This window comes from Durio zibethinus, chromosome 8 (genome assembly GCF_047325235.1).
Source record: "Durio zibethinus cultivar Kanyao isolate XHJ-2024 chromosome 8, ASM4732523v1, whole genome shotgun sequence".
Taxonomy (NCBI): Eukaryota; Viridiplantae; Streptophyta; class Magnoliopsida; order Malvales; family Malvaceae; genus Durio; species Durio zibethinus.
In genome coordinates, this window is record NC_143169.1 from 22,733,204 (window position 1) to 22,750,197 (window position 16,994).

Below are 16,994 nucleotides of genomic sequence, written 5' to 3' on the forward strand. Positions count from 1 at the left end.
TTTAAAAGTTAAGTTTTACATTAAATATTTTATTATAATTCAAATTTCATTCGTGTCATTAACTATTTTGGAAATTTGGAAGTCTTAAAGGTGATCTAATACAAAAGGACATATCAGTAACTTCACATTGAAATGTTCTTGTAGCGGAATAAGTGACGGTCTACTTGGTTAGAGGGAAGTCTAAGTTTGTTTCCTTGAAATTTAAAGGCAAAATCATTTTTCCCCTCAGTTGAAAGTTAAAAAGTGGGTCAGGAAGTGCACTCTGAGGGAGAGGGGGAGGAGATTGTTCGCTTATGTTTTTCGTCCCCAAAATTAGAAATGGTAACAGGTTGAGTTGGGCTTTCATTCTCGGCGATTTCATTCCTACTCTTAAATTATTTTATCTGGCATTGGATTATTATCAAATATTCGATTTTTATTTGACATATAATTATATATACGCATACATAATTTATATTTTATTTGGAATTAATTTAATAAAATATTTATAAAAATATTATTTTTAGTATAAATTATATTTTAAATTAAAATATTAAAAAATAATTTTATTAATATATATAAATATAAAATTAAATAAATAATAAAAAATGTATTTTTTATTATATTGGACGAATCAAGATGGAATATTTTTTAAACCCACCTTTACGTATCGAAATACATTAAATACCTATTGTCAAAACACATGCCATCCCTTCTCTCTTTTCTTTATTTTTGTCTCAACCAAACCAACTCAGCCTTTCATTTATTAACCCAACATATTTCCTTCAACACATCTCTTTCTTGTGAAGCATTTTCTTGACAGTTTGGGTGTATCTCTACTCAAAGACATAATAGGGTTTAATAAAAAAAATTAAAAAAAAAAAAAGGCTCACCTGAGAATGTCAGGGGTTTTGCCTGAGAAACCGGACTTTTATCATCAGTATCTGAATTATGAGTCAGTGATAAGCAGAGTGTTTCAAAATCACAGCAAATCTTTTTAATTATTGCTATAGTTACTCAGCAAACTTATCAAATTTCTTCAAATATTATTACAATCATTATTTAATTATTTTTAATTAAAAATTTCACAAATTTTACCCAAAAAATTTATTCTGAATCTTTCCCTCCCAAAACATCCCTTCTTTTGTTTCTTTCTTTTTTGGTAAATGACAAGTGGAAATAGAATTGCATCCTTTGTGCAATTTCTGTATGGACATATCATCTCCTCTATAATGAAGAGATTGGCAGTTTGGCCTCAGCTAAGCATATTTGGATTTTTTATGTACTTCTTTTTTTTGGCCAATAAGATTTTTTTTTGTACTTTGTGAATTAAATTTTATGAACTAACCAAACAAATTGGCTAAAGAGTAATTCACCATATTCTTTATTGTAACTTTCATTTGAATGATTAAAAACTTTAGTTTGAGTACTTTATATGACTATCGAATACTACTTAAGACTCCTCATTCATTGTTTATCATCAAGTAGTACGACGAAGCAAGTGATTCTGATTCAGAAAGCTCAAATGATTATTCAGATGATGAAAACAGATTCTTTGATAATTTATTGGCAATTCAAGATGTCCGAACCATTCTGTCAGCAAAAACCCTTTTCAGTAGAAGTGTAAAACCTTCACTTATTAATTAATAAATGATTGATTTAATTAATTAAAATTTATTTTTAAAATTTAATTTTTTTGATAATTATTTGTTAAAATTATTTTAAATACATAATTTGTAGTTATTTATTTAAATTATTAGATATAATATATTTTATTTTGATTTAAAAAATTAAATAATTTATTTACTCCTAAATATGCTCTAACTTTTAAGCAACTTATCTTTCTTAAATTTTTTATCGATCAAAAAATAAAACCTTCACTCGTTTGAGCACCGAAAAATCTCCCTCAAAATGGGGTTGATTATGAGCATTGGGAACCAAAGAAATTAACATAATCAGACACTAATTAGGGCAGATGAAGTAGAAAAGTGTCCTAATAATTTGACGGATGACAATATCTGGTTAGAGAAGTAAGCCTTAAAAGGGAATTCTCATAGTCCACACAATAGTTCGTTCCATGGTTGCATTTTAACAACCTTAGCCATCTAGCTGTCACGATGTCTTCTTATGAGTCCCCTTTGGCTCTTTTGCCATGTGACTTTGGACCAACTTATGATAAATTCCCTCTGTATACATGCTTTCAATAAATTACTATGCCCATTGTTTTAATTTGAAAAAAAATAAAATAAAAATAATGACTTGATATGAAAAATGAAATAATAATCTATTAATAAATATTTAATATCCAATATGCATTTATAATCATAAACTTGATATAAAAATACTAAAAATAATGGAAAATAACTATTTACTATTAACTTGATGTGAAAAGATTAAATAATAATTTTTTTCTTGTTTCTTTTTCTCAAATTTCTACCTGTCTCTATATATTCGTATCCAAAGCCCCAAGAAAAACACACTACCAAAAGAAGAAAACAATTCTATAAAAAAAATGCTTCACATTCTGTTTCTTTTCTCCCTCATCCTAACCACCACTCATGTCCTTGCGCAGGACTTTTGCGTTGCAAACCTGAAGGGAGTCCAAACCCCCTCTGGCTATGCTTGCAAAACGGAAGCAAATGTCACATCTAAGGACTTCGTGTTTACTGGCCTAGGCCTGGAAGGAAACACCTCAAACATCATCAAAGCCGCGGTGACCCCTGCATTTGTGGCTCAATATCCAGGCGTGAATGGGCTAGGCATATCTGCTGCACGGTTGGACCTGGCTCCGGGTGGTGTAGTCCCAATGCATACTCACCCTGGTGCGACCGAGCTTTTATACGTAGTGCACGGTCACATCACTGCTGGCTTCATTTCTTCATCCAACAAGGTTTACTTGAGGACACTGAAAAAGGGTGATATTATGGTTTTTCCTCAAGGGTTGTTGCATTTTCAAGTAACTGCTGGCAAAAGACCATCGCTTGCTATAGTTTACTTCAACAGCCCAAACCCCGGTCTCCAGATCCTTGATTTTGCTCTGTTTGCCAATGATTTGCCTTCGGACTTGGTGGAGAAAACCACATTCCTTGATGATGCTCAAGTCAAGAAGCTTAAGGGTGTTCTTGGTGGCACTGGCTAGGCATTTTAAACAACTATCCATTGTTTATTTCTTTACTATTCATGTATTTGTTATTGGTTTGGACTCGTTTGATCCAATTTTTCAGCTTTTTTTTTTTTATTAATTTTCTAAGGATGTCATTTTATGGTATTCTATGTTAACTTTGTGTTTTTCAATTCAAAGCTCTCAACTTCTATTTAAATTGCTAAAGATATCATTTTTATGATAAAATCAAATATTTTAATGCATTAAAACGCCAAAGAGTAACCTAAAACTTAATTAAATTAATTCATACAATTATTTTTAAGAAGTGACATATAACAAATTTATAAATCAAATCAAAACACCTGTAATTTTTTTTTTTATCTTCAAATTGCGATTTTTTCAATATAAAAAGACAAACGGGAAAAAATATATATATCAATATATCGTGTTATCAATTATCTGAAAGTTTTTTCATGGAATCATCTCAAAGTTCTTCAATAGTACTCCTATTACAAGAAATTAATTGAACAGGGCAGATTCACAAGTTGATTAATTAGTATAAGAGATAAATGCTTCCTTGAGAAATATAGTATGTAATTCATACTTATAATGAACTTTCTAAGACAATGCATTTTTTTTTTATTCAAATTTAATTCTTTAAATAGAGAATACATATTTTTATTATTGAATGGAATACTCTAATTCATCTTTTAATTCTGAAAAAGAGCCAAAGCTAATTGATAGTGGAATTGGCTACTCTAAAAAAATGATAAAGCTTATCTATTTTTCTATGGATGAGACCTCTTTGCATGTCAACATATCGCTTAGCTAGCTATACATTTTTCTTTTTGGTCACTAGTTATATTTTACATTTTTATAGCTAGTCCCAAAAGCTATAAATATAAATATCTGTTTTTTATTTTTATTTGGTACACAATACTTTTTATATTTTAAACTTGGAAACTCTTTTGCATGTCAACAAACAAAACACACGTATAATTTCATGGTCAAAGTCATTTTTCTTTCTTTATCTTATGCTTCTTTTTTTTTTGAAAGATTTTAATTTCATCATCTTGCTTTATATTTTCTTATACAAAAGAAACAGTAGTTTAAGATTACACATGCTAAAATTTAAATTTTAAATTTGTTAAATGTCATTTCATAAAATTGATTGAATGAGTCAAGAACCTCGTAATTTATTGGTAAAAAAACCAAAAAAAAAAAAAAAGACTAGATGCCCTAACCAAGTTAAACCTCAAATTTTCATCTAGCTTTATATTCGATTCTATAAGTTTTGCATATTTTCATTTCCTTTACGTTAGTACAAATTCATTGCCCATCGGCCAATCCAAGTTATTATTATCATATTATATATTATTCTCATGCAGTCCTGAGTATATTAGCTTTTTTCGATTGGCAAGTTATCCCAGCACCTTAATGCCAAATTGAAACTCCAAGTCCCAGCCATACCTATGGTATTCTATATTACATTTTAGTTTAATATTGTACACTAAATTAAGCAGAAGAATCGCCTTTCTTTCTCTTTTGTATTTCCCCAATTCCCTCGTCTTGCCTAGCCAATCCCTCAAGTTCACATTGTTTTACTCATTGAATTTCCTCCTGATAAACATTTCAAAAGAAAGCTGCTACTACTAATTAATTTGAATTTGTTTTTTGTAAAAGTAAATTCCCTTATAAAAAAAAAATGCAGAACGTTGTTTTTATAATCTGGCAGGAAGGTTTACAGATTGAGACTTCAGTTATTCTTTACTTGATCACATGTATGACGAACATTAGTGCTTAATCACATTGCAAGCAGTTTCAGGCAGGGTCTCAAAGGACTCAAGCTGCTTTTGAGTTGAGCATCAGACACATCTTGCATATCTTTGTATTTCGGTTGCATAACAAGCAGTGCCACTATGATAATTACAAGTAAGTATAACTGTTAATTGCATATATCAGAGCAAATTTACACATCAGCAGTGACTGGTCTAAATTTTTTTTGGAAATGTTCACTTATAATATATATATATATATATATATTTATTATTATTATTGTTATTATTATTATTTTCCAATTTTTTGGTGTCCTACTTCAAAGGGTGGCCGGCCTCTGCAAATCAGCTGCTTCTCTAGCATTATTAGACATTTTAATGTTTCATTTTGGTTCTTATTTAAAATATTTTTCAACTCTAACACTTGTTTAACTTCTGCTGTTATTTCTAAAATCTTTTAATTTGCACGTGTTTCGATTTTCAGTTGCAAGTGCTCTGCTCTTCGTAGAGATCAAGGATGCAGCATTTCTGAAAACGTTGTCAGAGGTTATGCTATCACTTTGGCTGAAATGGGAACTCCGGGCAATGGTTGTACTCAGCCTAACCTTTCAGCTTATACTGGTAGGATATGGGAATCGACGGAAATTCAGAGGGAAAAATTTAAGGCTTATTTCAGTCCTTGTTTGGACGATGTACCTGCTTGCAGATTGGTTGGCAACAGTTGCCCTGAGCACTCTGCTTAGGACCAGAAAGGAACAAATTACCAGTCCTCTGGATATATTTTGGGCCCCATTCCTACTCTTGCATCTTGGTGGTCCTGATACCATCACTGCTTACTCCTTGTCAGACAATGAGCTCTGGCTCAGACATTTCTTCGGGTTATGTTTCCAGATTGTAGTAGCTCTCTATGTCTATGTCAAGTTTTGGACCCTAACCGTAACTACGCTCAACTTTTTGGCCATTCCGGTATTCATTGTTGGAATTATCAAGTATGGGGAGAGGGTTCGGGCTCTCTTCAAGGCCAGTAGGACAAGGTTTAGGAAGTCTGTGTTCTCAGGTGCCAAAAGTTTCCAGCTTGAAGTTGACCTTCTCCAGGGGCCTTCAAATAGGGACATGAAGCTGGAGGAATATTTAAATCAGCACCAAATTAAGGACCAATACAGGTATCTTTATCGAGCTTTTCATTTATTCCCGGTGTTCAGGCCCCTATTTGCGGACCTCAAGCTCAGAATTTACAAAAATTTAAGTTACATATTTGAAATGGAGTCCAAAGTGACAGCAGAAGAGGCCTTCAAAATGGTAGAGATTGAACTTGGTTTCTTGTATGATCTCCTCTATACGAAGCTCCCTATAGTTATATCTGGAATGGGTGTAATTCTCCGCTCCATTTGCCTGTCATTCATCGTTTCCACACTGATTGCATTCTTGATCATCGTTGGTAAGCATGGCTACTCGAAAGTTGACATTGGCATATCCTACTTGTTAATGGTTGGGGCTATCTTTCTTGAAATTTATTCAGCCATTCTGCATCTTAGCTCTGACCGAGGAATTCACTGGTTGATTGATCAAGAAAACTGGTTTCTTAAGGCTATTGCTTCCAAGTTAGTTCTTTTGACTAAATCCAAGAAGGGAATTCGATTCATGGCACAGCACAGCCTACTAGATTATTGCCTCCTGCCTAGGAAAATCAAGATTGCTGCAGTTTTAAACATATTTGACTCGGAGGACAAATTGGAAAAGTACTTCCATACCAGTTGGAAGGATGTGAATCCTGATTTGAAAGAAATCATCTACTCTCATCTCCTGGAAAAACGAAAGATATATCAAAATGCAGGTTTCAATTCCAAGTGTCTCTCAGAGTTATTGGATGAGAGAGGTTACAATGTGCTTAAAGACAAAGTGGGGTCCACAGCTGACATTGGTTGGAGTTTATCTGATGCAGAATTTACCCACAGTCTCCTCTTATGGCATATTGCTACAGATCTTGTTTACCATGACGATCATCAAAGTTTTCGAGCCGGTAACGTCGGTCCATATTGCCAAATCAGTAAGCTCTTATCCAATTACATGATGTATCTCCTCTTTCTCTGTCCAGCAATGCTTCCTGAAGGTATTGGCAACATAAGGCACCATGAAACCTGCATTGAAGTTAAGAATTTTTTCCTTGAAAGGTCAAAATTCAGAGAAGCCATTAAGGGAATGTTTGGAATTGACATTGAATCTCGATCCTTCTTTATCGAGATGGGGAGTCGGAGGAAGTCAGCATTCTTCGAAGGCTGCCAAATTGCTTACCAATTGCGATATTTGGTGTCAGAGTTTCGATGGGATCACCAAGAAAAATGGGAACTTATTGCTGGAGTGTGGCTAGACATGCTGACTTATGCTGCGAGTCATTGTTCGTGGAAAGAGCATACCAAACAGCTTCAGCATGGTGAGGAATTGCTTACCCATGTCGCCCTTCTCATGGCACATCTTGGTTTAAGTAAGAAAATCGAACTGGTGGATTTACCCGAAAGACTTGAGGCAGTTCATTTTAAGCCTAGCTGGTATTGGAATAGGCTTGACCGATTAGCTTATTACTTGGCTTAGCTTATTAATTTGGCTTTCTTTGTCTGTCTTTTCCAATTTCAAATAAGCTTACTTCAAAGAATTTATGTATCCAATTCTACTATTAACTGTCAGAGGTAATTTTTTTAATTTATATCTAATGTATTGTTCATATATAAATATTATATACTTTTTGATTAATTGATTGATAGTATATAAACATAATTTTTTTTTCATAAAAAAGATATAAACTTTTTTTTCATTTTAATTATAAATAATTTGAATAAACAGGATTTGGGCTTATCAACTATTTGAGACTTAGGGAGGGTAGTTGAAAATCTTAAACATAAGATTGCAATGGCACATCTGATCGGAGAATTGTATAACAAATGAATAAATCCAGGGACTAAAAACAAGAAAAGCCTCCAATGATGAATGGCATTGCCAAAGCCAAAACATAAAAAAGAACAAACCCACATTTTATAATCAGCAAAAACAGAGTTTGCCGTCTCTCAATCCCCTAAACTTCAAGTCATCTGTAGATCTCAGCCATGATGACATCCAAGATAATAAGTTAATACCTAAAACCTGAAACAGACAAAAAGATTCTATCATTTTTCTAACAGGTTTAAAGAAATGGAAATCTTAATAAAAACATCACATCTTCCAAACAAACAGCACACCAACAGTTTCAATATTCCCTTTACTGTCTACTACCAAGCTGCATCACCGTCCAAAACATTATTTTATGTTTTAACAACCCCAAGCACTGCCCTCTCTTTCCTTTGGTCAGCGATCAAACAACTCCATATTTCACTGTTTCCAAAATTAGAGTTTTCAATCAAGAATCATGAGACTTGAAGAAGCTGAACCAAATCCAACCCCGGATCACATCTTGGATTGGCTCGAGGACTCGGTATCATTCCTTCCTTCTTTCTTGGATGATCCGTACAACTCAGGCCACATCAATAGCTACCAATGGTGGGATCAGAATGAAGATATAGGTCAAGATTTGATTAACATAGGCGCTACTGCCACTTCTGTCAATAGCCCCGCAATTGTTGCTGCTGAAAATACTATTAACAGTGGCCTGGTGGAGTCTAATTCTACCATTTCTAATCCTCCCTTGCCATCCAATTCATGCAAGCGAAGGAAACCCTATGATGACCTGGTTCCAAGGACATCCCAGACTCAACAACACAAAAGGAATCAGAGCAGTAAGATCAACGAAAACGAAGATGGAAAGGCAGTAGTTGAAGAGGTAGTGGCAAATAAAAGGTCAACAGGAAACAAGAAAAATTCAAACAAGTCTTCAGGAAATAACTGTAATAACAGTAATAACAAGGAAGGAAGATGGGCAGAACAGTTGCTAAACCCTTGTGCCACGGCCATAACAGCCGGAAACCTGACGCGCGTGCAACATCTGTTGTATGTTCTCAACGAGCTCGCCTCATCCACCGGCGATGCCAACCATCGCCTTGCAGATCATGGCCTGCGAGCCCTGACTCACCACCTATCCTCCTCCTCTGCTTCCACAGGGCCTGTTACTTTTGCTTCAACGGAGCCTAAGTTCTTTCAACGATCTTTACTCAAATTCTATGAGGTTAGTCCTTGGTTTGCATTCCCAAATAACATAGCAAACGCTTCCATACTCCAAATTCTTGCTCAAGAACCTGATAAGACTCGTAATCTCCATATTCTTGATATTGGAGTATCTCATGGTGTTCAATGGCCTACGCTTCTTGAGGCCTTGACTCGCCGCTCTGGAGGGCCTCCTCCTCTGGTTCGCATCACAGTTGTTGCAGCCACAGCGGAAAACAATCAAATCATAGACACCCCATTTTGTATCGGTCCACCAGGTCACGATTTCTATTCTCGACTTCCTAGTTTCGCCAACTCCATGAACATCAACTTGCAAATAAATAGACTAGAGAACCACCCATTACAAAACCTGACCGCACAAACTATTGACAACTCCCCTGGAGAGACTTTAATTGTTTGCGCGCAATTCAGACTGCATCATCTAAATCACAAAACGCCTGATCAAAGAACAGAGTTCTTGAAAGTACTGAGAAGTTTAGAGCCAAAAGGGGTGATTCTGAGCGAGAACAACACGGAGTGTAGCTGCAGCAACTGTGGAGATTTCGCTACAGGATTCTCACGCAGAGTGGAGTCCCTATGGAGGTTTTTGGACTCAACAAGCTCAGCATTTAAAGGACGAGAGAGTGAAGAAAGAAGAGTGATGGAAGGAGAGGCGGCAAAGGCATTAACAAACCAAGCAGAGATGAATGAAGGGAAAGAGAAATGGTGTGAGAGGATGCGAGGTGCGGGGTTTGTGGGAGAAACATTCGGAGAGGATGCCATAGATGGAGCTCGAGCATTATTGAGGAAATATGATAGCAATTGGGAGATGAGAGCTGAAGAGAAAGAAGGTTGTGTGGGATTGTGGTGGAAAGGGCAGCCTGTATCTTTTTGTTCGTTGTGGAAGCTAAGTAGCAAGGACGAGGAGAGTTAAAAGCAGTTGTAGAATTTCTTTGAAGTCTAATAATCCCTGCTACGTACATTCTTAAAGCGTAAAATTGTGTGTGACGAATGGTTTAGATAAAGAAATTCGAACAATAAGTTGAAGCTTAGTTCAATTAATTTCATGTATTCATGTGGCATTCAACAAGTTTTCAGTACTTAAAAATTTTTTTTTCTTATTCTCAAACTATGGTTTCTTTTGTACCTAAAAGAATGGTTTGCAGTCTAGTGTTCGATCAGTTTTGACATATGGACAACACCGCAATTCTTTTTACTACTTTCCATCTCTCAAAATTTCCATCTCCGCACAAAAATCTGGGTATCTGCATCGAAACTGAACAGCTTGCTCTAGTTAACCGTTCAATGAATTCTTTTTTCCTTTTTTTATTTTTAAAGCATTCGGAAGCATAGGCAAACAAGTGGGCCGCCATCGCAAAGATCACTCACATGTTTGTCGTCAGGAGTTAATTCAAACAGAAGCAGCAGCTGTGGGGGTAACAATGAGATAGAAGGTACAGTCAGAAGTGGCAGCATGTTTTGATTGAATCTGAGATAGAATCAAGTTTTGCAAATATTCCAATTAACAGCATATCCAATTTCTTAAAATAAGGTTGTACCAATCATTTCAAGAATAAACAGTTAAATATTTTCTACTAAAAACTATATATAACAAAGCATGTCTTTTGACAATTAGTATTCAAAGAGTATCAAGAATAAAAAATATAATTATTAATCCAGGTATGATTTCTACAAATTTGGACTTTAAATCCAATCAAATTCAATTTCTGTGAAAATTTGCTCTTCAGATTGGCAGGTTAATAAACAATTCATTACTTGATTTTACAGCTCAATCTCCTTCTCTTAATTGAATTTTTGTCAAGGTAAAGGTATGAACAGATAATCAATCAGCTCCATACTCGAAGGAAAGTTATCGATCAAGAGATGCCTAAGAAAATGTATACAAAAGTTCTGAAATGCTCCCTCAAGCAAAGCTGAATACCATATTGTAATCCTTACCTTGCCAAACAAACTAATAGAAACTCATAGCCAAGCAAATAAGAACAAACATTGACATCTTAGCCAACATCCGTGATAGTACCACACAACGAATCCAGGTAGCAGCATACAAATATTCATTACTTGGCTACTCTTCATTCCATCTAAATGACATTTCATCATATTATCATATTCTTTCATCCAAATGGTAAACTAATAACTCAATTGAAGAACTCTAGCACCAATTTCAAAGCTCTAAAAGTCAATTACAGGCATAGGTTAGAAAATGGAATTCACATTTTGCTTCAATCCTTCACTAGGCATATACACAAACTTAGTTCTGAGTATCTACATAAGGTGGAGAGAATGAAATTAAATTCATAATCAGAAATTAACATGGTTGGAAGTTTCCCCCCCCCCACCACAAAAAAAAAAAGGATTAAGCACAAGAACTCTAGTTTGACTTAATTCCGTTTATGTCACCCTAACCAAGCTATGCAGCTTAAGTCCACTCCAAACGACTCCAATCCCATTCAATGCTATTGAAAATTGTTAGAAATGCTATAGTTATGGATTTAACTGCAGGAAATGCTTTAGAACTATACATGAAGCTTTTTGATGTCACCCTGATGTCAATATCTTGTACCATGACTAAAAAGTTCAATAAAGTAACCATTCTCTCCTTAATTAAGATGCATATATTCGCACTGAACTACGGATTGCCATGCGGCAAACAGGGCATTTTGGCACCAGCTCCCGTTCAACTGATACAGCACAACGTTGGCAACAAACCAGGTGCCCACACGGAATAAATGCAGACCGTCTTCTCCTCATCAAGCAGATCACACACAACTCTCCATCTGGAACATCACCTGCCTCCTCATCTGATGCAATCTCAGAAGTGGCGTCATCAGTGGCAGCATGGGTTGATTGCCGAAACCGTCTTAGCCTCCACTCTTTCCATTTATTCCAGTTCCTGAAGACAATTCATTAACCAAATTATGTTTATCGTTAACAAAGTGACCAAGGCAATTGTGTATTCAAGAGGTTAAGAAAAGAATGTGTATAACTGCACTATATTTGAAATAGTCTACAGGTTTATATAGGAGATAAATCGAAGAATGAACCTTTCAGCAGTAGGAGAAAGAAAAAAACAATCATTAGACTAAAACAAATACCTCACAAAAGCATAGCCAAGGATACCAATGGACAGCGAACCAAGAACGATACTACTCCACAATAGTATTTTTGTCTTGAAGGCAAGATCTAACAACATCTGATCCTTTGTCATGTCAGAACTGCAGTTGCATGCATGAAGAGGTTTGTAAGATATATGTTTGAAACAAGAGATATAAATTTAAGGTTAGTCTAAGCTATGGCCATTTTTAAAGTCATTGTTCTTTTTATTCTTGCTAGTAAATAATAAAACTTAGAATGCAACATAAGACTTGGAGAAAAATGAAGCAACTAAATTAGTACTAAAGGTATCAAGAAAGTGCTAATAAAAAACAGAAAAATAAAAATTCAAGGCAAAGCTAGGCTTTCTAATTTCACATTACAAGCATGAAAATTTGAACAAGCCAAGTCCAAATAACAAACAAAAGGTTTTAGGCAGAGCTAGCTTTTGGATTTCACATTAGAAGCATGAAAATTTGCAAGTTCAAAAAGTAGATAAGAAGCTAGCAATGTGCTGTCTATAGCAAAACCACTTACAGAAAATAAGGAAGCTCCTTGCATGACTTGATTTCAGGCACTCCATTATTGAAACCACAAATGCCAACAGCACTGATTTCCTTTCCCAAGGGAAGAATTTTCTCTTCATCAAGAAGACCAACCTTAAAAACAGATAAAATTATTATTTTAACACAGGTGAGCATGTCTATATGACAAATGATGCAACACCAAACTCAATAAGAAATGTAAATTGTTAGCTTCAAATATGTAATTCAAATTTTAATTTTTCTTAGCTCACAGGGTATTCATGACCAAACAAAGCCTGAAGGAATGTATAAGCAGAAGCATTGATAGGCTGCAATTGATGATAAACTGTAGTAAGAGGCAAGGAATGCCTTGAGCCATCCATGTTCACTATGACACAATCAGATTGCGGCCACTGACCACCTTGAACCAGAATGAAAGGAACCTGCAAAACAGTAAAACCATAAGAGGTCCAAAAAGAATATTACTATAACAAGAACAGAACAAAATTCCAATTCTAGCACATAATAAACACACAAAATGAAATAGTTCTACTTGAAAGCATTACACAACTAAATCAATTAAGCATAAAAAAAATTCTCTTTTTTTCAAATTTAAAAGAAAAAATGAAAAATTTTTAACTTACTGTTCTCATTGAAGTTATCTCTTTTTTATTCCAAGATCTTCCAATAATAGCCCGTAAATCAGAAGTCCATCCAAAAAGACCCCTCCATTCATGGTAAATATACTTCATATAAAAAAAAAAAAACTAATCAAAATTAAAACTTTAAAAATCAAATTCTATAAAAATAGTTTTTTGTTTGTGTCCGTACAGTTTGTGTTCTTTGGATAACAACAGCTTTATCACCGGACTCTTGAGAGACGAGCACGTCATTCTTGAGGCTCTTCCAGCTCCGTCCATCGGCCGCCGATCTCGCATCGACAGCGCCGCGAATTATGACGACAGGTTCTTCCGTGGAATCGGACTTGTCCTCTTCGAGGAGGCAACGGAGGTCGGCCACGCGGAGGGACGGCGCACCTCTAATTTTTCGGAGGGCGGTGGAGGTTGATTTGAATCGGAAGATTGTACGCAAGGCGGCGTAGGCTAGGGCTGCACCTAAAATGGCGCCGTCGAAGGAGAGGGCTAGTTGTGAGATCAAGGACGCTAGGGCTTGTTCATGCGAGGACATATTCGTAATTTTCTGTTTATTGTTTTTCTTCTACATTGGAGGTCAAGTGATAGGGCTCCGGACTGAGGCGATCTTAATGAGGAGAGAGCCGATCAAGCGCGTGAGAGTTAGAGAGGAGGCTGAGTGCCCTCTCGCCGGCGCTTTTTGCTTTTATGGTGGGGTAGTTGGTGAATATGAGTTAGAATTGAGGGTTTTCTAGTCAATTAATTAATAATCACGAGGCTCTGGTGACATGGCGGTTTTCCATCGAGAGATTTTTATATAAGGGTCAGTAAGTCGGATTTTTCTCTGACAAAAATTTAAAAATTAAAATTTTGTTTGATATATAAGATAATAGATAAAATATTATGATAATTATTTTATATTATATTTAATTTATATCAAAGGAAATTAATAAAATTATGAAAAAGTTATCTTTCTCTTATTATAAAATAATTAAATCTTTTTAAAGTAAAAAAAATTATTTTTAATTTATGAGATTAAGTTTACATATTTTATTATATCTTTAAAAATTATATCAATAATTTAAATTGTATAAACTTTAAAAAAATAATTTTAATGAATAAATAAATTATTTTATTTTAATATTTATACACATCAAATATTAAATAAGATAATATTATTTAATCTAATTTTTTTATAATATTATCTTATTCTAATATATTATAATCTTGTATACCAAACATGACTTAAATTACTAGTAGTAAGAATTTTGATCATATTTGATATATAAGATTATTGATAGAATATAATGATAATAATTTTATATTATGTTTGATTTATATATAAAATAAAAAATAGATATTATAATGAGGATTAATATCCTTTTGGTATATATAGAATTATTCAATCATCTCAAAGTAAAAATAATTATCTTTAATCAATGGGATCAAACTTATATGTCTAATTATATCATTAAAAAGTATATCAATAATTTAAATTGTATACATTTTAGTGAAGGATAATTTTGACAAATAAATAAATTATACTATCATAATCTTTACATATATCAAATATAATATAAAATAAGATAATATTATTTAATATAATCATATTTATAATATCATTTTTATTATATCATAACATAATCTTGTGTATCAAATATGACTTTTATATTTATTAAATTAAGTTATTTAGTTATTTATTTATTTTTTGCTATTACTATCTTTTTGTTAAATGGTGCTAGTTGCACCTAAAAAAATTTTCAATACACCCAAAAAATTTACCTTTAATAAAATTACTTGAATACCTATTAGTCAATTATTTTTTTGTCCTTCACACCTCTTTCTTATTTTCTGTAAGTTTTAAAAATTCATTTCTAGAAAAAATAGTTATTCATCATAAATTAATTTTCAAAAATGAACAAAAGTTATCGAAAATTTATTTTTGAAAACCTTTTTAATGTATCAAAAATTTAATTTCGAAAACTTTTTCATGTAACAAAAAATGCATTTCTATAAAGTATTACAATTATCCGAAAATGTATTTTTGGAAGTAATTTTTTACTTCAATTTCTTCGTTGCATTAGCTACAAGGTGATAGATTTCAATCTTTTCATTAGTATTTGACATGAGAACATTGGATGTCCCTTGTTGCTATCTCAAAACGAGTCTTTGATGATTTTTTTTAAGTATGGGCTATTTAAATCCAACAGTAGAGACATTTAATCTTTCAACAGTACTGTTTGTTTAATAATGTTTGTAATATTTTTTCAATTATAACAAACATGCTTATGAGAGAAATCATTAATTATGAAGAGATGTTCATATAAGTTGGCTGCTGCACCATGTGTGATAAGTGTGACTGTCTTATTATTCATGGTGTAACGACTAATTTGTAAGAGCATCTTTTTACACTTAACGATTCCTTTCAGATGCACATTTGTTAAAATTACAAAAATATTACAAACTTTATTGAATGAACAATCCCTAGTGACCGAAAGATTATAAGTCCTTATGTAGGATTTGTTAGTCTGCTGATGACATTATTAGCATCAATATTTCTTACAGTATCAAGTTATTGTATACCGAAAATTTATTTTCGAAAACTTTTAAAAGTTTTCAAAAATAAATATTCGAAAACCATTGAAAAATCCAAAAATCCACTTCTAGAAATTCTTAAAATTTTTTCAAATTTTTTGAAAATGAATGTTTGGAAGCTTTTTAAAGGATTTCAAAAATGAATTTTTGAAAAATCTTGAATGATTGCAAACATCCATTTCCAAAAACCTTTAATAATTTTCAAAAATTCATTTTTGAAATATTCAAATCACACCACAAATCATGCTCCAAAACTTAAACTCCTAAATCTTACAAAACTAAACATAGAATTAAACGAAAAAGCAAAAAAAAAAAAAAAGTTACCTCCGGTTCTAAGTTATATAATGTCAAATGACTGATTAAGGCTTGATTTTAGGCTTAATCGTTTTAGGTTTTTAGGGTTTTCGATTGAAGGAGATGTGATGAGAGGAAATGAAGTGTTTGAATTTTTAATAAATTTGTATTTTGGATTTGGGGTGTGTTAAGTAAAAAATTTGCTATTAATAATAATAGGGTGTAAAAAAAAAAAGTTGGAGTGCAAATAACACCACTTCTTATTATTAGTGTTTAAAAAATAATTCCAAGATTAAAAAAACAAAAAAACTAATATGCATAGCTTTTTTATTTTTATTTTTTTGCCAGAACTAATATGCATAGTTTGTTAAGAGAATGTTTTCAAATAAGGTTTTGTTGAAATTATCTCTAAAGTTTAACAATTTCACCTAATTAAATCAAAATGAAATGAAAATTGAATGACAATAATATTAGACTAACTAAATGCAACAGTGTGATTTTACATGCAGCTTCTTAGTTTAGCATAAGACAGATTCAATAGGCTGCACATGCACTTGCCTGCACAAAGTGTTCATCACATGCACAAGTAATAAGTTGCCATTAGAACAAGTCCTCTCCTATGCAATTTCACTCCGATTTTTTAGGTTTCCATCCACATGTTGACTAATTAATTGATTCGATCAATTTCATATTAAAAAATTAATAATCGAATCAATTAATTTTATTTAATAAATTAATTAATTAATCAGAAATTTTTAAATAATTTATCATAATTAAATTAATTAAAATCAATTTGATTTTATCGATTTTGTTAAATAAAATTTTTTTAAAATTTTTATTATAAATAATT

At 33.0% G+C, this 16,994-nt stretch overlaps 4 protein-coding genes across 5 annotated transcripts; 3 read left to right on the top strand and 1 right to left on the bottom strand.

Moving 5' to 3' along the window:
* Nucleotides 1–2,448: 2,448 nt before the first annotated feature.
* Nucleotides 2,449–3,281, top strand: LOC111278741 (germin-like protein subfamily 3 member 1). The gene has a single exon (XM_022865366.2). The coding sequence runs from the start codon at nucleotides 2,492–2,494 to the stop codon at nucleotides 3,116–3,118; it is 627 nt and encodes a 208-aa protein (XP_022721101.2). The 5' UTR covers nucleotides 2,449–2,491; the 3' UTR covers nucleotides 3,119–3,281.
* A 1,933-nt stretch (nucleotides 3,282–5,214) lies between these two features.
* Nucleotides 5,215–7,588, top strand: LOC111278440 (uncharacterized). Its single transcript, XM_089765137.1, has one exon. It carries the CDS (start codon nucleotides 5,407–5,409, stop codon nucleotides 7,444–7,446), a length of 2,040 nt encoding a protein of 679 aa, XP_089621263.1. The 5' UTR covers nucleotides 5,215–5,406; the 3' UTR covers nucleotides 7,447–7,588.
* Nucleotides 7,589–8,126: 538 nt separating this feature from the next.
* On the top strand, nucleotides 8,127–10,093 carry LOC111279013 (protein NODULATION SIGNALING PATHWAY 1-like). The gene has a single exon (XM_022865854.2). The coding sequence runs from the start codon at nucleotides 8,255–8,257 to the stop codon at nucleotides 9,917–9,919; it is 1,665 nt and encodes a 554-aa protein (XP_022721589.1). The 5' UTR covers nucleotides 8,127–8,254; the 3' UTR covers nucleotides 9,920–10,093.
* A 1,379-nt stretch (nucleotides 10,094–11,472) lies between these two features.
* Nucleotides 11,473–14,104, bottom strand: SPL2 (E3 Ubiquitin ligase family protein). 2 transcript variants are annotated; one of them, XM_022865857.2, is made up of 6 exons: nucleotides 13,455–14,104; nucleotides 13,268–13,369; nucleotides 12,896–13,066; nucleotides 12,637–12,758; nucleotides 12,102–12,221; nucleotides 11,473–11,899 (listed from the first exon to the last, which is right to left on the bottom strand). In XM_022865857.2, the coding sequence occupies exons 1-6, from the start codon at nucleotides 13,809–13,811 to the stop codon at nucleotides 11,611–11,613; spliced, it is 1,161 nt and encodes a 386-aa protein (XP_022721592.2). In that variant the 5' UTR covers nucleotides 13,812–14,104; the 3' UTR covers nucleotides 11,473–11,610. The 2 variants fall into 2 exon arrangements, with proteins under 2 accessions (XP_022721592.2, XP_022721593.2); XM_022865858.2 differs by lacking the exon at nucleotides 12,102–12,221 and having other exon boundaries at nucleotides 13,455–13,955.
* Nucleotides 14,105–16,994: the final 2,890 nt, after the last annotated feature.

Excerpts from the sequence above, each read along its gene's own strand:
- LOC111279013 (XM_022865854.2), top strand. The coding sequence starts at position 8,255 with ATGAGACTTGAAGAAGCTGAACCAAATCCAACCCCGGATCACATCTTG.
- LOC111278440 (XM_089765137.1), top strand. The coding sequence starts at position 5,407 with ATGCTATCACTTTGGCTGAAATGGGAACTCCGGGCAATGGTTGTACTC.
- SPL2 (XM_022865857.2), bottom strand. The coding sequence starts at position 13,811 with ATGTCCTCGCATGAACAAGCCCTAGCGTCCTTGATCTCACAACTAGCC. Across the intron at positions 12,222-12,636 it reads AAGGAGCTTCCTTATTTTCT|TTCTGACATGACAAAGGATC; the intron begins GTAAGTGGTTTT and ends ATGCAACTGCAG. Across the intron at positions 11,900-12,101 it reads CTTGGCTATGCTTTTGTGAG|GAACTGGAATAAATGGAAAG; the intron begins GTATTTGTTTTA and ends AATTGTCTTCAG.
- LOC111278741 (XM_022865366.2), top strand. The coding sequence starts at position 2,492 with ATGCTTCACATTCTGTTTCTTTTCTCCCTCATCCTAACCACCACTCAT.